Here is a 22,867-nt window from a genome sequence, read left to right as displayed (position 1 = left end):
GAATTTCTGAGTCAAATGACCTTAATGTTCAGTGGATTGTAAAGAAAGGAATTATTACTGCAACACGTTTTCACACAATTATGACCCCTTGTTTGTTTGTTTTCACTATATAATACAGTGGCATTATTTTGTGTTAAAACGCCTTCTTAACTACTAGTACAGGGAACATCTGTCTCAAACCTTTTCTGTTGAATGTCCTTATTATGTGTAAATGATTGTGTAGAAATTAGGGATGCAAGAGGTTAACCTGTTAACCTACCGAAACGACCAGTTAACCGGTTACATTTTCGTGAAAAAGTTAACCTTAGAAAAAATATTTACAGTATGCTTTTTTCTTGGAATATGTTTTTCTCTTTGCATAATACGATTCGTACGATTTTACGTTTTGCGCGCGACATACTGCCGATTTGCGCTTGCGACAAGTTAGAACAACATTCCGCACCATCGACGGTAGTAAATAACGTGTGAACAAACAAGGCAATAAAGCAATAAATCAGTACCTTTGTGGTATCAAACAGGGAGTACGTTTTGTTAATTAGCACTGTTGTTTTGTTTAACTCGCGAAAATTTAACTAGCGAACTGCGGGGATTGGGGGCTATTAGCGAAGACGCAATTGACACTATAAAATCAGTTGAGACATCGGATGGCTTATTTTGATGCTTTGTTAACCAATATCCAACACTGATTGCGAAATAAAGTATTATAAGTAACAGTTTTACCAGGAATTGCATTCGTTGTTAAAATCTTGTTGAGTTAACGTCTTATCTGTTTTATCAGAAATTAATGTTAGTTTTTTACGTCATCCTCGATGCCACCACAACCGTCTGAGACACGTTTTTTTTTAAAGAAAGCAACTAATTAAACTAATTTAATAAATAAACATAAATAATAAAATTTAAACAGAATAAACCAAGAAATACACCATTTGTGAGCGATACGACGCGAACTTAATGTAAGCGACCCAAACAAAAATAAGCTAATGACACGTGAAATTGAACATTGAGTAATTCTTTAATTTTTCACTCATATTTACGCAGGAAAAATACACACAACATATAGCAAGCATTTACAAAATTATTAAAATAAATGTTACAGTATATTTTATTAAGAAACAGACATGCTATCAACGCAAGCGATCTCAAATTACTTTCGTATCGATAGAGAGTACAAGTACGAGCGGTATGACATTGTTTAAGTATACTTTAACATTTTAACTACTTAAGGTGTTTCGGTTAACCGGTTACTAACCGGTAACGGCAAAAGATTAACCGGTTAATGTTTTTTGTAAACTCTTGCATCCCTAGTAGAAATGAATTTTGAATGTGACCAGTTTTAGCTGAGTTATGGCCTTTTTCTGTATGGGGTTTGAGTTTCTGTAACTTGTTATAGTTTTATGGATAATACATGCTAAAAAAAGATCAAATATGGATGTCAGAATTATCTCGTGTGAAATTCTGCTTGACTCTTGTATTTAGTTTATTAAATTTCAGTGGGTTTTTAATTGTTGTTTCTAGCTGTTTTGAATTAATCCAGTCATGTTTATTTGATTATAAAGTTAAACATTATGTTTTATTAATGTTTGATTTTAAGAGATTTAGTCAATAAATACTATGTACGCAAAAACAACTATGAGCACTTTTATTTAAAAGTGTCATGTGACTATTGAAGTCATTTGTCCTCATTGTTTGTAGTTGAATCATGTAGAACATGAGGCATAACTGTATATCATGATCTTGGAAAAAATATGACTGAGCTATCATGATGTTTGTCTCATTTGACGGCACGGTGGGAATAAAATAAAATAAGACAGAGTCGTAGATGAGAACATTTTCATCTGTTTCTACTTATTTGATTACATTTTATGTCACGTATTGGTGCCATTTCACTGATATCAGTTTTTTACATTCAATGTAATAGCAACGTTCAGAAATCCCAGTATTTATTTTTTAAGGTATGTACGAGTCACTTCTTAATTTGAGAATTTCAAGTGTGTGAACAATTTATTGAGGAGGCAATAATTTAATTGGTAGATTTATACTGTATGATTATATTATATTGTTTAAGCATCTATTGCCCATATGTGGTATGCTGTTCCGAGTAAACTGCGTTAACAATTGTGTTTATTTACTTTACTATGGCATTCCAGGGTTTACTATTGTGTTTGCTCATTCCCCCAATGCAGTATCTATAAATGCCCGTGAATTTAATCATGCTGACTCGTGTACTAGTGTGATAAAACATTAATTATTATGCTTGTAGTTTTATATTGGTGAACTAAAATAATTAAATAAGCATTGTGCTATAACACTACTGCATATGTTGAACGAATACTATAAAGTATGATAAATCAACTAGTCATCAAATGAAACTGTTTAGTTAAAGAACCGCAAATTTATAAACATGCAATAATCTATAGCGCCTGAATAACTGGATTGCAGACCAACACAGGTCTAAAAAACGTGCCTGTGGGTCTATCAGATTAAGATCGCCTTGATTACCAGCGCAATTATCGTTTGAATGAAAGGGTTAAAACTTGAATTTACTTTGATAACGTATTTGTCTAACTGGGAAAACACCCAAACAATCGTGTTGTAGCAGTAAACATTTACCTTTAATGATATACCATTTATACAAGTTAATGAACATCAACATGTATATTCGATGTAGGCTTTAATGACCATTATATGATAAAAATATGATTGTTTGTGGAATAGATAAGTTTAGATGCTTTCGACTCAATCCGTGATAAAGCAATTGTTTGTTTTGATAAGCGATATTTGGTCTTAAAATCATAACGTTCCGCTCGTTAAAATCATAAATGTATTTGTTTCATCTGTATAACTTCCATAAACAACAGATTTTAGCCACTTTTGAGATTATGAATGGTAGACTTTATTAATATGTTCACCCCTCAGTACATTTGAATTAAAAAGTATTGTGATCCCTGTGGATTTATTTAATTTGGTGACATATTGTATATTAGGCGAAAATAATGCAAAGCACAGCAATTGTTAAGACATGTTCAAGTTTGTAATATAACACAATAATTATTATACTTCAGGCTAACCATTTAAGCCGTTAAACTTTTACTCCGATTGGCTATGCTATTTTTTTTATCCCACATTACAAAATAGAAAAACGCACGAGTTTTACAATCTGTATCAATATAAGAGAAATACCAGACATAAGCAAGAGATATATTTCCATTGAGATATATCAATTCAATATATATATATATATATATATATATATATATATATATATATATATATATATATATATATATATATATATATATATATATATAAAGTTTCTCATTCGAAAATGTGTGTGTGACATAACGTTATGTATGTATTTCAAAGTCCCTCGTCGGCTAAATATTGGTAAATGTGTCAGTATATTTTGGTTCCTAAAGTATCGGGTTCATGTCCCGTGAAAGGTAAATGTTTAGATTTAGATACAAGAATTAAGTTTTCTTTTACTTTCTTTCTGTGTTGTTAGCCCATAAAGATAATAACTTTTTGCATTGAATATGACATTTGCAATTTACGAAACTATTACGAAAACTATTTTGTATGTTTAATCTTCATTTCTGCCATGACACTAAAGCGATACATATCTATGTCCGCCTACAAAACAAAATCTGCCCATAAAGGAGTCTTACTTCCGCTCCGAATCGCCGGTCCAGGAAACCGTAAATGTAAGCATTAGCCATGTTGTTGATAAAGAAACACCAGATGAAAGTGTTGTACAACACGAGGCCAGTAAAACTCATGTTGGGCACGAAGTTTGGATTCAGGAAAGTGACGATCTTCAGCGATAGATGTGGAAAGTAGCTCAATACGAAGACTGCTGTGATTAAAGCAAACATCACTGTCGTCCTTTTGGCGTGATCATGGTTGGTTTTTTGGGCGTTTCCACGCCGTGACCATTCAGACTGGCTGATGTTAGGTTGTTCGTTCTTGACTTTTTTGTCGCACTGTTCTTTTGTTGTGTCGTCACTGTATACCGACTGAGCGGCGGAGGTGTACACTGATGACGTTACGTTCGACATTTTCGTTGCTGTCTTGCTATGGCCTTCCGCTTCTTCTTGTTCCGCGCGTTTCAAGCTGTGTTTCCGTATGACCCTCCAAATCAGCGAGTACAAGACCACGAGAACGACGAACCCCACGAAAAACACGAGTATAAGAAGCTTGTTAAAATACGCCATGTATTTTGTTTCCCGAAATTTGTTCTCTTCATAACAGCGCGTGCCCGTGATGTTCTCGTGTGACGTCATCACGATGTCCTGTCCATACAGCACGGGGGCGGGCCAGGATAGCAGTATGGAGAAACCGATAACCACAAGGCAAGAGACTTGGGCAATCATTCGGGACATCTGCTTGCCAAAAGGAACACAAATCTTCCGGTATCTGAAACCAGATGCGCAGATTCCAGTGCATACGCCGGGTATGATTAGTTTCCGCAGACTTACAGTTTGATTTATGAAACACTTGACATGCGAAACCAGAAATGTAAAGGTTTACTTTATCCATGGAAGCAATAACTTCCAACATCGTCTGTTTGGTCGGTTGCTAGGTACGGCCGATCCTTGTAAGCAGGTAACGACAATGTATACATTTCACAATCTGTACACAATAACTTCCCGTATTTAAGGTTAGATATGTCATTTTAATTGGCATGCTCATTATAATTAATAGTAGTTAGATATAGCTGCCTAATGAATACGCATCAGATCATTGATCGTCATCTATAACATTCACACGGCATAGCTATTTCACGCGAAGGCAAAAGTTACACTAAGTATAATACATAGTTCCTATGTTCCCATCAAGCAACCGTACCCCGGCGCTTAAACATTAATGTGCTAGGTTCTTAGTCGCGCTTAATTGGTTGTTGTCGGCTCGGGTATTGCATGTACCCCGTGTTTGGACAACACGCTTAAAGGCACACGACCATGCTTCGGGATACTTTTAATTATATTGTCTATACCCCAGTGGCTTTGTGTATTCTAAAGAGAACACGGAGTACTTTTAAGTAGTACCAGAGCCGACAATGACCAATCGAGCCTTAGTCGCTATAGCGTACCTATCAACGGCGATGACGATCAGCAGCCCGGCGGAAGACCCGGTGATAAAGTAGTTGACGAAGCGGAGGATCTTGCATGCGGCTACCGGGGTGAATGTGAGCGGATTGCGGAGGTCCACGAGGATGAACGGCATTCCCACCACGCACGTAATGAAGTCGAGGATCGCCAGGGTGAGGATAAACACGCGGTGGTTGGAGGACTTCATGCGGAACACGTACACGTAGAGAACGTGCAGGTTGCCGAATATCCCCGCCGTCATGAGCAGCGCCACGAACACTACCCCACCCACGTACTGTTTCGCCTCTTCGTGGTTAAGTCTCGCTAGAATCTCTGCATCAGTCTCCATACCGCTAAGCGGATACTGTTATAATATTATATTTCATATTCAAGATATATTTGTATGTACTTGAAAGTTCACCAGTTTTGGTGAATATATGTTTATATCCTGTTTACACCATCATAATTACTTATTACATAATCTCAATTTGTTTAAAGAATTTTCACTTGTTGTAAATCTGTACTATTTTACCATTTTATTGTGTTGCCGTTAATATTAATCAGATCAAACATTTGTTAAACTGTTAGTTCAGATAAAATACGACTTACACTCAACACTTAATGATGTCGAGTGCTGTTAAAGAACATAGTACGTCCAAATTAGACACTAAAAATAAGTGTACATCGCACAGAGTTTCTGTTAAGGAAGTTTGTATTAAACAGCGAACAGAACGATGTATACATGATGATATTTTACAAAGTATTAATGCTAGAGACAAAACTTTTAATTATTTTAAGAACAATAAATCTTCTGAGAATTATTCTAAATTTCAACAACTCATGAATAGCACACAGTGTCTTACTCATAATGCTAAAAAAAGTTATTTTAAAGAAAGTTTTGAAAATAACGAATCTGACTTCAGTCTCTGTGGAAATGTTTGAAACAGCTTGGTCTACCATCCAAGAAAGGTGTTGATTATACTGGATACATTGGGTCGAAAATTAATGATGAAATCAGCTTTTATTGTTTAAATGTTGCTGAAAAAATCAATATTTTTTGGGGCGATTGGCATCTGCAATTCGCCCCATAGATAACATAATATACGTTTACCCAAGAATGTAGTCCGTTATTGCATTTAACCACTTTGCATCCAGATTTTTCATTTGCAAAACAAAATAGCTCCGATTGTGCGTTCCATCCATGGAAACGTCTTTTCACTGTGACATTAGCACCCGTGTAATACGCTATCCTTATGGAAGGTGTATACATCGACAAAATATCGGTCCAATACTGAACTATATACACTTCACCGATACAGCGCATTTATGTTCTTTCGTTTTAAGAAATAAACTGCGTTCGCGATATGGGCGACAAAATTTAATTACCACGCGCTATCTTTTTACTGTCAAAGTAAATATCTCAATGTTCTGTGCGCTACAAAGTTTTTATATGACCATTCGCCCTCACTTTTCATGCCAGTTTTGAACTTTTTCCTTACACACGAAATACATGTTGTGATTGTTACTTTCACAGCAGCTAATTAATTAACGTTAATGTTTTCCAAGTAATCAAAACAATCTCGTATATGTCCGTCCTAACAGTAGAACATTATCAACATTTATTTTATGTTCCCATAAAGTCGCTATATGACCTACACCTTATGAAAACGTTTGTCTCCACGAAATCTCAGATACATATAACACTAAGTCAGAGTAAAAACCTATGTCACCAGTTCAATAATAATCAAAATTGTATTCACTAACGTTTCGCAGTTATGAATTGGCACGTACGGCAATGACTTGGTTTTTAAAGCAGCATTTACTTTTAACCCCAATAGCTAAACCATATATTATGTTGACAGCCTGTAACCCTTCCTTTATTCCATCTGTTTTATTCAACAAAGGTGACTGGTTGGCATCACGGTGTATAGTGTTTTTACGACCACAGAATTTTAGAAAAATCGCCTCACCAGTACATTCAGTACTTTGATTATACTACAGTAGCAGCTAAATTAGTTGAACAACTGCAAGTTATTTGTTGTAATTATGGTAAATCTTTTGTTACTAATTTCTATTTGTCTAAAGGTATTTTTTCCAAATAGTTTCTCTTTTTCAGTCGTCTCAGAGATTAACATACTTAAGTATCTTAATAGATTAAGTGCTAATAAGGCAACGGGTTTGGATAGTATCCCATGTAGGTTCCTTAGGGTCATTGCAACAGTTATTGCCAGTCCATTAACCCACATTGTTAATCTTTCCGTTATACAGGGTTTTGTTCCTGATGATCTTCAATATGCCCGAGTTATCCCTCTATATCAGAAGAACGATAAAACAGAAGTTGGTAATTATCGACCAATTTCTATTTTGTGCATTATTTCAAAGATTTTTGGAAGGGTTATATATGATCAAAATGAAGGTTATTTAAATGAAAAAAATATTTTATACAGTTTTCAGTCAGGTTTCAGGCGCGGGTTTTCAACAGATACTTGTCTCATCCCTCTTTCAGATATCGTTAAATTTCAAATGGATAAAGGTAATATGGTTGGAATGGTTTTCCTTGATCTGCAGAAGGCTTTCGACACCGTAAATCACAGTATTTTGATTAATGAAATTAAAAGCCGTTAGCCTCAGTTCAGATGCTGTCCTTTGGTTCCAGTCTTATCTCTCTGATCGACATCATTTAGTTGATGTATCAGGTATTCATTCCAACCTGGCTTCTGTCACATGTGGCGTACCCCAAGGTTCAATTTTAGGCCCCCTGCTTTTTTTTATTTACGTTAACGACATGTCAGCAGTGGTCAAAAACAAACTTTTATTATATGCTGATGACTCAGGAATCCTTGTTCATGGTAAAAATATAGCCGAAAATGAACGCTTTAATATCTTCAGAGATGGAGCGTGTAAGTGAATGGCTGATAGATAACAAGCTATCACTTCATCTTGGCCGGAATTCATACTCTTTGGTTCAAAGCCTAAGTTAAGGTCACAAAGTACTTTATATATTTCATGTCATGGTACAAATATTCAAGCCATAAGTTCTGTTAAGTATCTTGGTGCAGTTTCGGATCAAAATCTTTCATGAAAATGATATTGCAAGGTCTGTGGTTACAAAGTCAAATGCCCGGTTAAAGTACTTATATAGAAAGAGTTAATATTTGGATCTTTACACTAGGAAAACTTTGGTCATGTCTCTGGTACAATGACATGTTGACTATGTTTGTTCTTTTTGGTACCCTAGTTTGACTCAATATTGGAAAACTAGGCTTCAGACTTCCCAAAATAAATTGATCAGATTTGTCCTTAATATGCATTTTGGTATTGAACAATTTAAGTCACTGAACTGGTTACCTGTTTCTAAGAGAGTAGATCAATTAACTTTATGTCATGTTCGTAAGATAAAGTCTAACACATGTCCTGAATATCTTAAGGATCATTTTGTACCCCTGAATTTGGCCCATGACCGATGTACCAGATGTAGAGTGTCTGCACTCCTTGTGACCGGTTCACTTGATAGAAGTTATAGTTTTTGTGACACTGAGAGATTTTCTTTACCAAAAATTGGAAGTTTTGGAAAGAAATCTTTTGCTTACAATGGTATTGTTGTTACAGTATGTGGTTCTTTTAGGCTGGTCTGACGGCAGGTAAAATACAACTAACTGCAAATATACATGTATATTTAAATACTATATTTTAATGGATATTAAGAAGGCCGTTCATCGTACGTATACAACATCAACAAGGCAAAGCATCAACAATTCATGTTATATCTATACCTGACGACAATGTAAACAATGTAAACATAAATAACAATGGCGACGATGGATGTTATGAATACTTGAATATAGGTCGCACAGGTAATTCAATCTTACTTACATGTTACATAAAATACACTATGAAAATGGCTAAAAACAGACATAAACATAAAACAATGTTACTAAAGCAATTTACCTGCAAATATATATTTAAATACTATATATTTAATGGATATTAAGAAGGCCGTTCATCGTACGTTTACAACATCAACAAGGCAAAGCATCAACGATTGATGTTATATACATACGATTGGTCAGCGCTAGAGGGGAATTAGCATAACAAAGGAGAGTGGACAGGTGGACAGGTGAAGATAAATATAGATGTTAGTTTACCTGATACTGTATATGTCTACCTACGCCTAAGTACATCTACGAATACGATGAACTTGACGGACGGACCTGAACTGTATAAATTAGGTGATGTAAAGTAAAACAAAATCATTTCAAGCATTTATATATTTTATTTATAAATGATTCAATTATCGACCTGTAACATATTTCCCTCCTCCGAAGAAATGGCGCCCTCGACATCTATATATAAATGTACACAAGTAAAAGCGTAAGACTAACATGATCAAATAAGTATTCAGATAAAAATCATATGAAAATAGCTAAATACATAATCACATTTGCATACATCAAATGAAACCTTAACATCCAGGTGTCATTACAATACAGTACTGCAGTGTAAAATGCCTACAAACATTTACCACTATACTATAGCTACAATCAAACTAATGCGTGGCTATAATACTACAGCTATATTACTCCATATGAATAATCACACAAACATAACGGCATATCATTACTCTACGATACAATTTCCAACTAAACTGAAGCTGACAAGCTAGAAATGCGCTATTTCATTTGACAATACTGCAAGATACTATCTTTAAAATACAGTACACAAACATAAGTCAAAATGTGCATACAACAATTGCAAAATGTAAATGTTACAACACTGACATAAATCAGCTCAATAATATATTATGGTAATACAAATAAAACAAAAGTCAAAATGTGCATACAACAATTGCAAAATGTAAATGTTACAACACTGACATAAATCAGCTAAATAATATGGTAATACAAATAAAACAAAAGTGACTATGCTGTTCTGTACTGTTGTAATCTCCTCCAAACATCATCACATATAATGCATCATCAGTGTCTTGCACCTATTGCTGTCACTGACCCTCTCTGCTGGCCAACAACAAAATCACCACAGGTAATCACTCTGCTTGGTTTCCGCTGTCGTGAGGTCCTACGCGGTAATAACCCTGTTTCACCAGGCTTTCTTTTATGTGGAGGACGATATCTCGGTGCACTTGACCCAGACAAAGAAGACGAATCAGAATTAGCATGGTCACTAACAGAAACTGCTTCGGAGTCATCGCGCTCTGTGACCTGTTCAGCTGACTCAATATCCGAATTTGCTTCGCTGGACGTGGCACTTCCAATGTCTTCAATAGGCAGGCTGATAAAAGGTAGAAGATGGTTTCTATGAAGAAGCCGTTTTCTACCTTGACCATCTTCCTTCTGCACTTCGAAAGCAGGAAGGTCTGGATCCGGTTGAGCGAGAATCACATAGGGCATCTCTTCCCAGATGTTAGCTAACTTGTGTTTTCCCTTCAGACCGACGTTTCTCACAAGTACACGGTCGCAAGGTAGTAGCTTACATTCCCGAACTTTCCGATCATAGTGCTTTGCCCCTGTGTCCACTTCTGAGTGCAGCATCATTAGCTTTACTGTATGCCTCCGAGAGTACCTTCTCCAACTTCTGCATGTAGTCGGTGACGTCCCGCTGCAGTGTTGTCGTTTAAGCCCCAAGAACGCATCTAAAGCAAACAGAGGTGGACGACCAAACATGAGTTGATACGGTGATTAGCCTGTGCTTTCATGTCGCGTCGCATTGTAGGCGTGGACAAGGCTCGGTACAAATGTCTTCCAGTCCTTCTTCTTCTCATCTGATAGGATTCCAAGCATCTGAAGAAGAGTCTGGTTGTATCTCTCCACCTGACCATTTCCTTGGGCATGGTAAGGTGTCGTCCTTGACCTTTTAATCCCTGTGATCTTGCACAACCTCTGTATCACTTTGGACAGAAAATTTTGGCCTCTGTCGCTGTGAAGTCTAACAGTGAAACCGTAATACATGAAAAAGTGATCGTAAAGGACTCGGGCTGTGGTTCGGGCTGTCTGGTTCTTGGTGGGTATGGCCTGAGCAAAACGTGTGAAATGATCCATTATGACTAGTACATTTTCATGCCCACCCTTAGAAGGTTAAAGCGATAGGTAGTCAATAGACACTAATTCCATCGGCACCGAAGAAGTGATGTTCACCTACCCAGTCGCTACAGTCGGAGCCACCTTGCGGCGAATGCACCGGTCACAACTGCTCACCCACAACGCAATGTCAGCATCCATACCCGGCCAAAAGAACCTCTCCTTGAATAGGCTAAGCGTCCTATCCCGTCCTTGATGGCCCATGTCGTCATGCAACGCCTTAAATACGATCTCTCTTGCAGATCTTGGAAGGACAACTTGATCCACTGGCTCTCCTCAGATAGATGTCCTGTGGAACAATACTGTCTCCTTCAAAGCAAGGTGCTTCCAGTTTCTGAGGTACTTCCTTGCCTCTACAGAGTATTTTTGCATCTGAACTTGATTAGGTCGTGTACCCAGAGAAACACAAGTCTTCACTGTCGAAATGGTGGGATCCGCATCCTGCCCTTTGATCCAATCATGTGATTTCAGTGCATGTGTTTCAATGGCGTCCACAGGAAGATCTCCAGGTTCGTCATCATCATCGTCCATCTCATCGCTGACATCCGGACATAAAGCATAAGGCGAAGAACAATGTCTGGCACAGAGCATCGCCTTTACCACATCGCTATCAACCTGCTTGAAGTCATCTGGCTTGTCTTCACTGCTGCTCCTCTCACGAGACAAAGAACCTGCATTGGTGTTCTTCCTACCACTGCGATAGCTGATATCGTAGTTGTAGTTAGCTAAGGCAGGTTTCCAGCGGTGACCAGTGGCATCGAGCTTGGCAGTTGTCTTGACGTAGGTGATGGGATTTTTATCCGTAAGCACCTCGAACTTCGCTCCATACAAGTAGTCATGGAATTTCTCCGTTACTGCCCATTTAAGTGCAAGAAATTCCAGTCTACTTGAATGGTAGTTCCGTTCGGAGGGCTTGAGACTCCTGCTGGCGTATGCGATGGGTCTCTCTGTGCCGTCATCTTGCCTCTGTAGTAAGACTGCTCCAAGACCACTGATAGATGCATCAGTATGTAAAATGAATGCCTTGGAGTTATCCGCGTATGCCAATACTGGTGCTCTGGTGAGCTTCTCAATGATGGCCTCAAACGCTGACTGCTGTTTCTCTCCCACACAATTGGAGCTTTATGTGATGATTCCTTTTTCTCAGTCGATGGTCCACTAATCAGGTCATTGAGTGGCCGTGCGATACTGGCAAACCCTGGGACAAATTTACGGAAATAGCCGGCGAATCCAAGGAAACTCCGTACCTCCTTAACACTAGTTGGGGCAGGCCATTTGCGAACCGCATCTGTCTTGTCTGGGTCGGTCTTGATGCCGTCCTTGGACACAACGTGCCCTAGGTAGGTGACTTCGCTTTGGAGGAACTCACACTTTGAACCCTTAAGCTTCAAATTATGAGCATGGAGTCGATTGAACACAGCTTCCAAACGTTCCAAATGCTGCGAAAATGACGAGGAGAAGATAATAATATCGTCAAGATATATGAGGCATTCTTTGAGATTCATTTAGCCCATGCAACGCTCCATCAACCTTTGAAAGGTTGCGGGGGCATTGCATAGACCAAACGGCATCCGTTTGCACTCAAAGAAGCCAAGATTGCCGACCTGGAATGCAGTCTTTTCTTTATCATCCTCCGCCAACTCCACTTGCCAATATCCCGCTTTCAAGTCGAGCGCCGTGAAATATTGTGAGCCAGAAAGAAGATGGAGTGTGTCGTCGATCCTGGAGATTGCGTATGCATCCTTGTGTGTTCGATTGTTAAGCTTCCGGTAGTCAATACAGAATCGTATTGATCCATCCTTCTTTCTGACAAACACGACATTTGACGAGAACAGACTGTAAGATGGACGAATGGCTCCCATGTTCAACATCTCTTGCAGATGTTCACGGACCTCGTTAAACAAAGCTGGTGGAATCCTCCTATACGGATCTTTAAATAAACGTTCGTCTTCCAGTTTAATTACATGTTTAACCAGATCCGTGTTTCCCAAATCCAAAGGACCTTGTGAAAACACATCTTTCCACTTGTAGCACAGGTCTTGTAATTGTCTTCTGATCAGGATCTAAATGATCTATCTTAAGGTTAAGATTTTCAATGAATTCTTGTTTCTGATCCTCACTTTCAGGCTTGTTGGGTTCTCTTTGAACTCCATCTGAATTCACTTCAGGTTCCCAGTTTCGCAACACCTTTACCTCTTGAAGTTCACACAATACAGACTTTGGCAGAATCTTCACCGGTTTAGCCGACATATTGAAAATCTTAACCGGTGCTCTTGAAGATTTACCCGGATTGTTAAGCTTAACAACTCGCGGACAAACTCCGATCCGGCTGGATACATTTTCAGATGGCTCCGTTATTGCAGAATCCACTGTATCGGATTTCCTTACAAACCCTGACAAAACAATTGATTAAAAGGGTTGTATGCTGATTTCTTTATCATTCGTAGAGCGGACTGTTCCAATCGGCTTTCTTTGATTGATAAAAGAAACAGCTGTTCTCCAACCACTCCTTAAGTTTCCTTCAGTGGACTGTGGTATGAACTTCAGGACATTGGTTCCGACAATAACAGGGACTTCCAAATTATAGTCTGTATTCGGAACAACAAGTACAGGTACAAGAAATATCATGATTGGAAACTCCTGGTACATTGACAACTGCCTCGATATAACCAATATAAGGTAAACTATTTCCATCTGAACCTTGGACAATGAATTCCTCTATGGTGTGTATTTCTGGTAACGGGTCTAGTTGCTTGTACCAATCTTCACTTACTGTGGTGATCATAGATCCTGTGTCAACCAGGCAAGATGATTGTTTTCCATTTATAATTACTTCGCTCTCATTTGAATGTCCGATTAGTCTGTCAAAAATGTTCATCTTTGGTGGAGGTCTTCTCTCTACGTTCTCCAGGCCCTCTTTTGTGGAGAACTTTTCTGGTTTAAATCATCTACAGGCTTCGTACCCTCACTCTTTTGCTACTTTTCAGACTGAACACTTCCTCTTCCTCTACCACGATTGTTTCTGCCTCTAGCATATCCTCGGCTTCTAAAATGTCTGTAGTCTCTGTCTCTATTTCCTCGAGTAGTTGTTTTGCTCTTGTATTCCTCGTTTTCTTTCTGGAGTGCATCTACCTTCTTATCCAACTGCTCAATCTTCTGTATAAGCAGTTTCATCATTTCTTCACTATTGTCATCAGAAGAACTGATAACAGACTGTCGAGCTTTGTACGACGGCTTCCCTTTACCTCTCTCTTTCATCTCTCTCTGTACCCTTATTTCAAACTCTTCAGCTCTTACTTTCTTCTGTAAATCTGCATAGCTAATGTCTGACTCAAAGTGCACTCTAGTTGCATTCTTCAATTCTTCATTCTGAAGCCCTCTCCAAAATATTCTTTTCAGCATATCCTCTTTCTCGCTTGCATTTATTGCTATCTTTGTACTTGCTTGTAAAAGCATCTCTTCTAGCCTGAGACCCCACTCAACTATCGACTCGGTCTCCTTCTGCTCTGCCAAAAAGAAATTGGACAAGATGCTATCTCTGCTTGCTATGTTTCCAAATGCATCTTCTAGTTTCATTTCTATCATCTCCACCGAAGCATGAGGACCAAGGTGAAGCATAATTCGTTTTGCTTGTCCTTTTAAGGCTTTTCTTATAGCCTGCAACACAACCATATCAGAATATATTGCCTATACACATTCTACTTCTAGCTTCCATTCTTCAAAAGTGGCTTCATTTCGAGGTACTGGCTCCATACCAAAAAATGATGTCAAATTCAGCTTGCTATTTAGATCCTCTGACTTCTCACGACATCTTAAGTCATTTCTATCATCATACTTCTTTCTTGTTTCATCTGCACTTTCTACACCTTTCATTTCAGTAGCCTCTTTCGGTTGCTTGATTTCTATATCTTTACCTCGGTGTGCATCTGCTTCCTTACTATAGGCACCACCTATTTTAACTTTCTTCTCTGTTGTGACTTCTTTCAAGAAGGTCTCATGATTCATGTCCTTTGGACTCTCTTTTCTGCTTTCCTGCTCGTGGTAAATGTAGTCATTCTGGTGTAAGGGCGTATCTCTATCTTTTATCATATCTTCCTGTGTTCTCTGAAGAAGGTTTAGGTGTAGGAATTTCTCGTGCCATTTGTTAGTTTACCTGATACTGTATATGTCTACCTACGCCTAAGTACATCTACGAATACGATGAACTTGACGGACGGACCTGAACTGTATAAATTAGGTGATGTAAAGTAAAACAAAATCATTTCAAGCATTTATACATTTTATTTATAAATGATTCAATTATCGACCTGTAACATTGTTCTGTGGAATAGTCTCCCACAATCACTTAGGGAATCGAATCTTCCCACTCGTTTAAGCAAGCCATCCCACTTAATGGCCAGTTGATTTAATCACAGTCATTTTAACTTGGCTTTAATTATTGTACCTGTTTTATTCCAATTTTAGTTAAACATTGACCATGTATAACTTTACTGCATATTGATCTAAAATCATTGTATTTTTTTTTTAAATACTACGTAATGTCTTTCAAGAAGTTGGATTAAAGTATGACTGACAAATCTGCAATGAAACATTCAATGTGATACTCATAAACATGTGATATATTTATATAATGTGATCTCATCAAGCATTCCTAACTGAAATAGTATTTTTGTGCTTACACGGTAATTACCATTGATACAAGTAACATGACATGTATCAGGCTGCCGATATTAGGGACCACAATGGAAATACGTGAAATCATGTTCACTGTTTTGTGTTATCCCTGGTAATGGTTAGCATTTCATGGTAATATTTATTTATTTAAACTTAAATTTGTTATATTATGTCATGTATTACTTAACATCCCCACTGACGTGCAACAACCAATTAATTTAATGCCCTGTATTCATGTCTGCTTTATTCCTCGATGTTTTATTAAACAATCGTTGTACCACATTATAATATTTAGTTTTTGATGCTTGTTAACATGACGCGCAGGCGGCCGTGTGCACATGCCGTCGTCAGCCCATGTTAGTGCAGTCTAACCGGATCTGTTGTAACAATCCCAATCGTGATACATCGGCTATCTCGGATTCCTCCGTATTTATTATAAAATAAATCGTCTGCTGATCCAGAGTGGTAACAATCCGGGAATCAGTCTAAGCGCTTCTTGAACATTCAAAGAACTACATGCCTTATCCTGAGACAGTATGCAGAGAGGTTAAGCTGAGACAGTATGCAGAGAGGGAAACCATGGCAACACAGAGAAAAAAAAACGGAAACTTGTTGAAATATGTCAACTCATAGGTAATGTAACGACTCGCCCCCTTAACGACTCGCCCCATAACGACTCGCCCCACTTTTTATAACGACTCGCCCCACATGTATAACGACTCGCCCCACATATATAACGACTCGCCCTATCAAAATAAAATGTTATATTATATATGGTAATATAAATGAAATCAATTCATAATATGAATTTAAGGTTCGGCATTGTTTGATAACCATCGTTCAGCGGTTTTTTGCCTTATACCTGACCTTAATGACGTCTATTGCAGGCATATTCTGAAAAGTAATAATTTGTATTTTATTATTTTTTTACATCTTTGTTCAGTGACAATATTATCATAAAGCAAGACTATTGGGTATCGGTACATTTGTCCCATGTCATACTTTCCTTTATATTTATAAAAAGAAGCAAAGGCTAAGATCATATCGACAATTAAAGATTCCCAGGTTAAATTACTCAAGAATTTAGAGATTATCGTTATAAAGAGACCGATGAATTAACAACATAATTGACAGGTACATTACCGCGGGCGGGTGATGACAATCAACAATACATGTGTCATAATCGCGAAATCGTGAATACCTTGCTTCGTGGTAAAGATATTTTCATATATACAGGTATTGAAAGGTAAGAAAAATGAAAAAGGTCTTTGCCGAAATTTATTTTTTGCAGAAATTTTACGGACACAATTCATCTGTAAGATAATTTTTTATTTATAATTTTAAAATTACCATTATAATCTTAAATCTACCTATTTATTACCTGTTGATCTGAATACACAACACACGTTTTAAAAATCTTTTTTCATACTATAAAAATGCGTATCAGTCCTTTTGTGTTTTTCACACAAACTTAACTTTAAAATGCTAATCAAATGGCGTTTCTTTTAAATTTTGGTGTGAACAATTAGCGCGGAAAGTTTTCAATGGTTTCAAATAAACATTTAACGCTAATTAAATGGCGGTTCTTTTAATTTGTAGGTGTGAACAATTACCGCGGAAAATTTGCAATGGTTTCAAATAAACAAGAAACCATTTGTGATAAATCAATTAATTCCACGATTTGTTTAATTACTTAAATGGTTATAACTTTAATTGAGTAATACGTGCCACTGCGGAGTTTAGTATTTAAAGATGTATACATGATTATAGTATACCATTATTTTAAATTGATAATTCGACTAACGCCATGCCTGCGCTTTGCACTCTGTATTTGCAGCGCAGCTGCTGGACTTGTGCTGAACTTCAGCCATGTACGGACCTGTGCAAATAGTTGTTGTTGTTTGTGTAAATAGTGTTTAAATTTGTTATGAATAAAACGTTTGAATAAAATCATTTTCATAAATTCAATGTTGATAATATTAAGATTTAATTATATTGATTACCCGGTATTGATGTATTACTGTCTTTTTGTAAATTTTTCTTATTATATCAATGTATTGATATTATTATACACACTGCGTAACTTTCTTTTTTTATAAGTTGTTGTTGTTGTATATAAGTACATAAGTATCTAATAAACCATCAACACAAAAAAAAAAATTCTTATATATTTCTCTTTCTATTCATCTGTACTGTTTACATTTAACATAGATGCTAAAAATGTAACAATAAAAATGATGGGACGAGTCGTTATATATTATATACGCAAAAACATAGTTATGTTACTGTGGTAACGCATAATATTAATTGCAAGAGTTGATAAAATTCCAGGTGTAGAAATCTTGAACATATCATGCAGGATGCGATACAGTATTCCAGTTTCTGTTGAAAGTTCCTGAAAAAGGTGAAAGTTAAAGTAAAGCATTTTAACAAATTTCATCAAACTTCTAATTTGCCAAATCTTAAGATATTTTTTCAATACCCCACCAGTTTTTACCGACTTAAAACACAATAAAATCGAAATTAAATAAAAATCCTACCATATAAGTAATGATGGGGCGAGTCGTTATCTATGTGGGGCGAGTCGTTATACATGTGGGGCGAGTCGTTATAAAAGTGGGGCGAGTCGTTATAAAAAGTGGGGCGAGTCGTTATGGGGCGAGTCGTTAAGGGGGCGAGTCGTTAGTAAACCAACTCATATATCCGAACATCAACAACATTCTAACAATGATGTTGTAAACGTCAGTGACGTCGGCAGTTTTTAAACAAGCCAACTCGATCTTTGAGGTTCAACAATCTTGAACACCATCTTTAAACATTTCCCCTCGTGTGGTTCATTTCAACAATGAATGAATAAATAAATCAATCGTCGACGACGAAAGACATCTATTTGATTATCAAGAACAAAACCTTTTTGCCAAATTATATTAACAGGGTTAACGATTAGGTGTATTGTGTATGGATACCTGTATCGTTAAAATCAATGTATTGTTGACTTTCGTTTGACTCGTTATTTAATGTATATTAGTAGTACATGTAGTATAATACTAATGATAATACATTTAATGAATATGCACTAAACATCACATTTAAAAGCTAACAAAAAGGAGTAAACGTAGATCTTAGAAATAAGTGAAAACGGACTTTAGTCTTATGATTGTACCATAAAGTAATGCTGTAACGTTTGTATCTGTAGAACAAATAATCAAAAAGTTGAACGGTGACCGATTTAATATCATTTCTACACTACATATATCTTCGATGATACAAATTAGACGTCAAGTAAAACACGTTTCGATATGAAAATGTCTTCCGTGTGTTCCGATTCAATTGAATGCAAACTGACCGATGTAAAAATCAGTCGAGGAGATATTTGTCCGCACTCATTTGAACTTAAATGTAAATACCAATCTGATAAAGAAGTACCCATGATTTGTAAGGTTGTAACTTTATATAAAACTTAAAATTTTAAAATTATTATATCTGACCGAATTATCCCAATATGTTCAAGTGAGGAAAGGAACATGAATTAAAGTGACAGATAAAAAACTAGAAATGGTGCGGCAGAGGCCGCCGCGTATCCCAACGCCACGTGTTTGACCCAGGGGGCACCCCAGGGTTTGTAATTGGGCCATGCATAGTTGAGATTGACCGTATTGTCATAAGAGATGCTCATTATCAATTGGAAGTGTATCGGTGTAGAAATGAAGAAGTTAATATAAAATAACATAAAACAAGGAGATGTGTTTGTCAGAAACACAATGCCCCCCCCCCTCCTGTGCCGCTTTGATTTATTATATAATTTGGCAGGTTCATTACTTACCTTCCTTTAAAGCTAATTACTTCCCTTGGATTAGTTTTTTTAACTTTTGACCATGAAAGATAACCTTGACCTTTCACCACTCAAAATGTACAGCTCAATGAGATACACATGCATGCCAAATATCAAGTTGCTATCTTCAATATTGCAAAGTTATGGCCAAGGCACCATACCGGGGGCATAAAAATGAGTGAAATCCTTTGACCCGGCCCCAACCCAACCCCCATAACTTTTGACCCAGGGGTAAGATTAAAATTCCAAATAGTGCAGGGTCGCACATATGCTCATAGCTACCATGTGCGTAAATTTTAAGGTTCTGGTGCTTATAGTGTAGGAGAAGATAGTGGCCAGGACGGACAGACGGACGGACAGACGGCGGAGATAACCACAATATCCCCACTTTTTCGCCAACAAGAGGACCTGAAAGGCCATTAGTCGCTCACCAGGATAATAAGATATTATTGGGAAAAATCTTCGGACCAAGTTTCATGAAGATCGGAAAATAAATGTGGCCTCTAGAGTTTTAACAAGGTTTTACTATAGCCATATAAGGAAAAATGTCCCGCCCCCTGGCAGCCATGTTTTTCAACCAACCGGCATCATTTTTGAACTCGTCCAAGATATTATTGGGATGAATCTTCTGACCAAGTTTAATGAAGATCGGACAGTAAATGTGGCCTCTATAGTGTTAACAAGATTTTACTATAGCCATATAAGGAAAAATGCCCCGCCCCTTGGAAGCCATGTTTTCAGTCAAACATAATTATTTTCAATCTAATCCAAGATATCATTGAGACCAATCTTCTGACCAAATGTCATGAAGATTGGACAATAAATGTGGCATCTAGAGTGTTAACAAGGTTTAACTATAACCATATTAGCCATATAAGGAAAAATACCCCGCCCCTGGTGGCCATGTTTTTAAAGCAACCAAAACCATTTTCGAGCTCATCCCGGATATCATTGGGACAAATCTTCTGACCAAGTTTCATGATGATCGGAAAATAAATGTGACCTCTAGAGTGTTAACAATGTTTTACTACAGCCATATAAGAAAAAATTCCCCGCCCCCGTGGTGGCCATGTTTTTCAACCATTCGGCATCATTTTTGATCTCGTCCAAGATATTATTGGGATGAATCTTCTGACCGAGTTTCATGAAGATCGGACTATAAATGTGGCCTCTAGAGAGTTAACAAGATTTTACTATAGCCATATAACGAAAAATGCCCCGCCCTTTGGCAGCCATGTTTTTCAAGCAAACGTAACCATTTTCGAACTCATCCAAGATATCAATAAGACAAACCTTCTGACAATATTTCATGAAGATTGGACAATAAATGTGGCCACTAGAGTGTTAACAAGATTTTACTATAAATCTATATGGCCATATAAGGAAAAATGCCTCGCCAATTGGCGCCATGTTTTTCCAGCCAAGGTTACCATTTTCAAACTCATCCAAGATATCATTGGGACAAATCTTCTGACCAAGTTTCATGAAGATCGGAAAATAAATGTGGCCTCTAGAGTGTTAACAAGGTTTTACTATAGCCATATAAGGAAAAAATGCCCCGCCCCCTGGCGGCCATGTTTTTCAACCAACCGGCATCATTTTCGAACTCGTCCAAGATATAATTGGGATGAATCGTCTGACCAAGTTTCATAAAGATCAAACAATAAATGTGGCCTCTAGAGTGTTAACAAGATTTTACTATAGCCATATTAGGAAAAATGCCCCGCCCCTTGGCAGCCATGTTTTTCAAGCAAACGTAACCATTTTCGAACTCATCCAAGATATCATTGAGACCAATCGTCTGACTAAATTTCAAGATTGGACAATAAATGTGCCTCTAAAGAGTTAACAAGGCAAATGTTGACGACGGACGACGGACAAAAGGCGATCACAAAAGCTCACCATGAGCACGTTTTGCTCAGGTGAGCTTAAAAGCGTGGGGATAATAAGGCATACAATTATTTACATGTATTTACATGATCAGTTGCATAATGTATAGATATATCGATCGAGATCCAAACAACTTAACATACATGAAAATCTTGAATTGGTGCGCTGCGGTCAAGAGGTAAGCGAAGCAATATATTCATTCAAACTATTATCATTTTACATCCATCTTGAACTAGCGAGATATAAGTGGCCTACTTAACAAGTGTACCACGAGCTTCATCCGTCGCCAGGATTGTTAGTGATGACCAGTAACCTTGACAAAGAATAGCAATATTTAAGCCATGTTCATGTATGAGAATTTAATAATACATACTTCAGGCTCAACATTTAAGCCGTTAAACTTGTTCTCCGATTGGCAATGTTAATTCTTGATCCCACATTACAAACAGAAAAAGCACGAGCTCTACATTCTGTATCTATTCGTCATGCCTGTGGGTCTTTTAGTTTCACATCCCATTGATTGCCAGCGCAACTATCTTTTGAATTTCTTTGATAACGTATTTGTCTAACTGGGACCCCCACCCCCCCCCCCACCCCAAAAAAAAAATCGTGTTGTAGCAGTATACATTTACCTTTAATGATGCACCATTTATACAAGTTAAATAACATCTACATGCCGTATATTCGATGCAGGCTTTAATCTGCGATCACCATTTTATGATAAAGATTATGATTTGTTGTGGAATAGATAAGATAAGTTTAGATGCTTTGAACTCAATCCGTGATAAGCAATTGTCTGTTTTGATAAGCGATATTTGATCTTAAAACCGTAACTTCAAATCGTTCCGTTAATTAAAATCACTCTTTACAATCCTAATTTGGCAAATGAAATGTATTTGTTTCATCGTAACAAGAGACGTTAGCCACTTCAATGATTATGATGGGTAGATTTTATGAATATGTTAACCAATCAGTACATTTGAAATAAAAAGTATTGTATGTCATGTAGATTTATTGAGTTTGGTGACATATTTAATATTAAGCAAAAATAATGCAGGGAATCATTTTATACTCTAAAACCAAAACTAATGTGCATCATAGTATGGTGTTTTATTGTTATAAGAATCTACATAAGATCCGTGAATGCGTTTTCATACCTTCCATATAGTTTTGTATATTCTTTCGGTTCTGGAGACACGCACGTGCTTGCAATAACATAATATCATTCAATTATTTCAGTCAGAGGACACGAACACTGGCTTGTAAATATCGATTCATCAATCACTTAC

The 22,867-nt window shown here is 37.1% G+C and overlaps 1 protein-coding gene across 2 annotated transcripts in view; it reads right to left on the bottom strand.

Annotated features, from left to right (window-relative positions):
* LOC127874724 (trace amine-associated receptor 4-like) overlaps positions 1-5,757 on the bottom strand; it is a 122,047-nt gene extending 116,290 nt beyond the window's left edge. Inside the window, exons 1-2 of one of the 2 annotated variants that reach the window (XM_052419267.1) lie at positions 5,090-5,757; positions 3,546-4,413 (exon numbers count right to left, since the gene is read on the bottom strand). In XM_052419267.1, the coding sequence (XP_052275227.1) occupies positions 3,621-4,413; positions 5,090-5,436 (1,140 nt within the window). In that variant the 5' untranslated portion in view covers positions 5,437-5,757 and the 3' untranslated portion in view covers positions 3,546-3,620. Of the gene's footprint in view, positions 1-3,545; positions 4,414-5,089 lie in introns of those variants that run through there. The other variant, XM_052419266.1, reaches the window with a different exon arrangement.
* Positions 5,758-22,867: the final 17,110 nt, after the last annotated feature.

This window comes from Dreissena polymorpha, chromosome 3 (assembly GCF_020536995.1).
Source record: "Dreissena polymorpha isolate Duluth1 chromosome 3, UMN_Dpol_1.0, whole genome shotgun sequence".
NCBI lineage: Eukaryota > Metazoa > Mollusca > Bivalvia > Myida > Dreissenidae > Dreissena > Dreissena polymorpha.
Note: the sequence above shows the minus strand (reverse complement) of the source record. Positions and strands in the feature narration are given on the sequence as shown.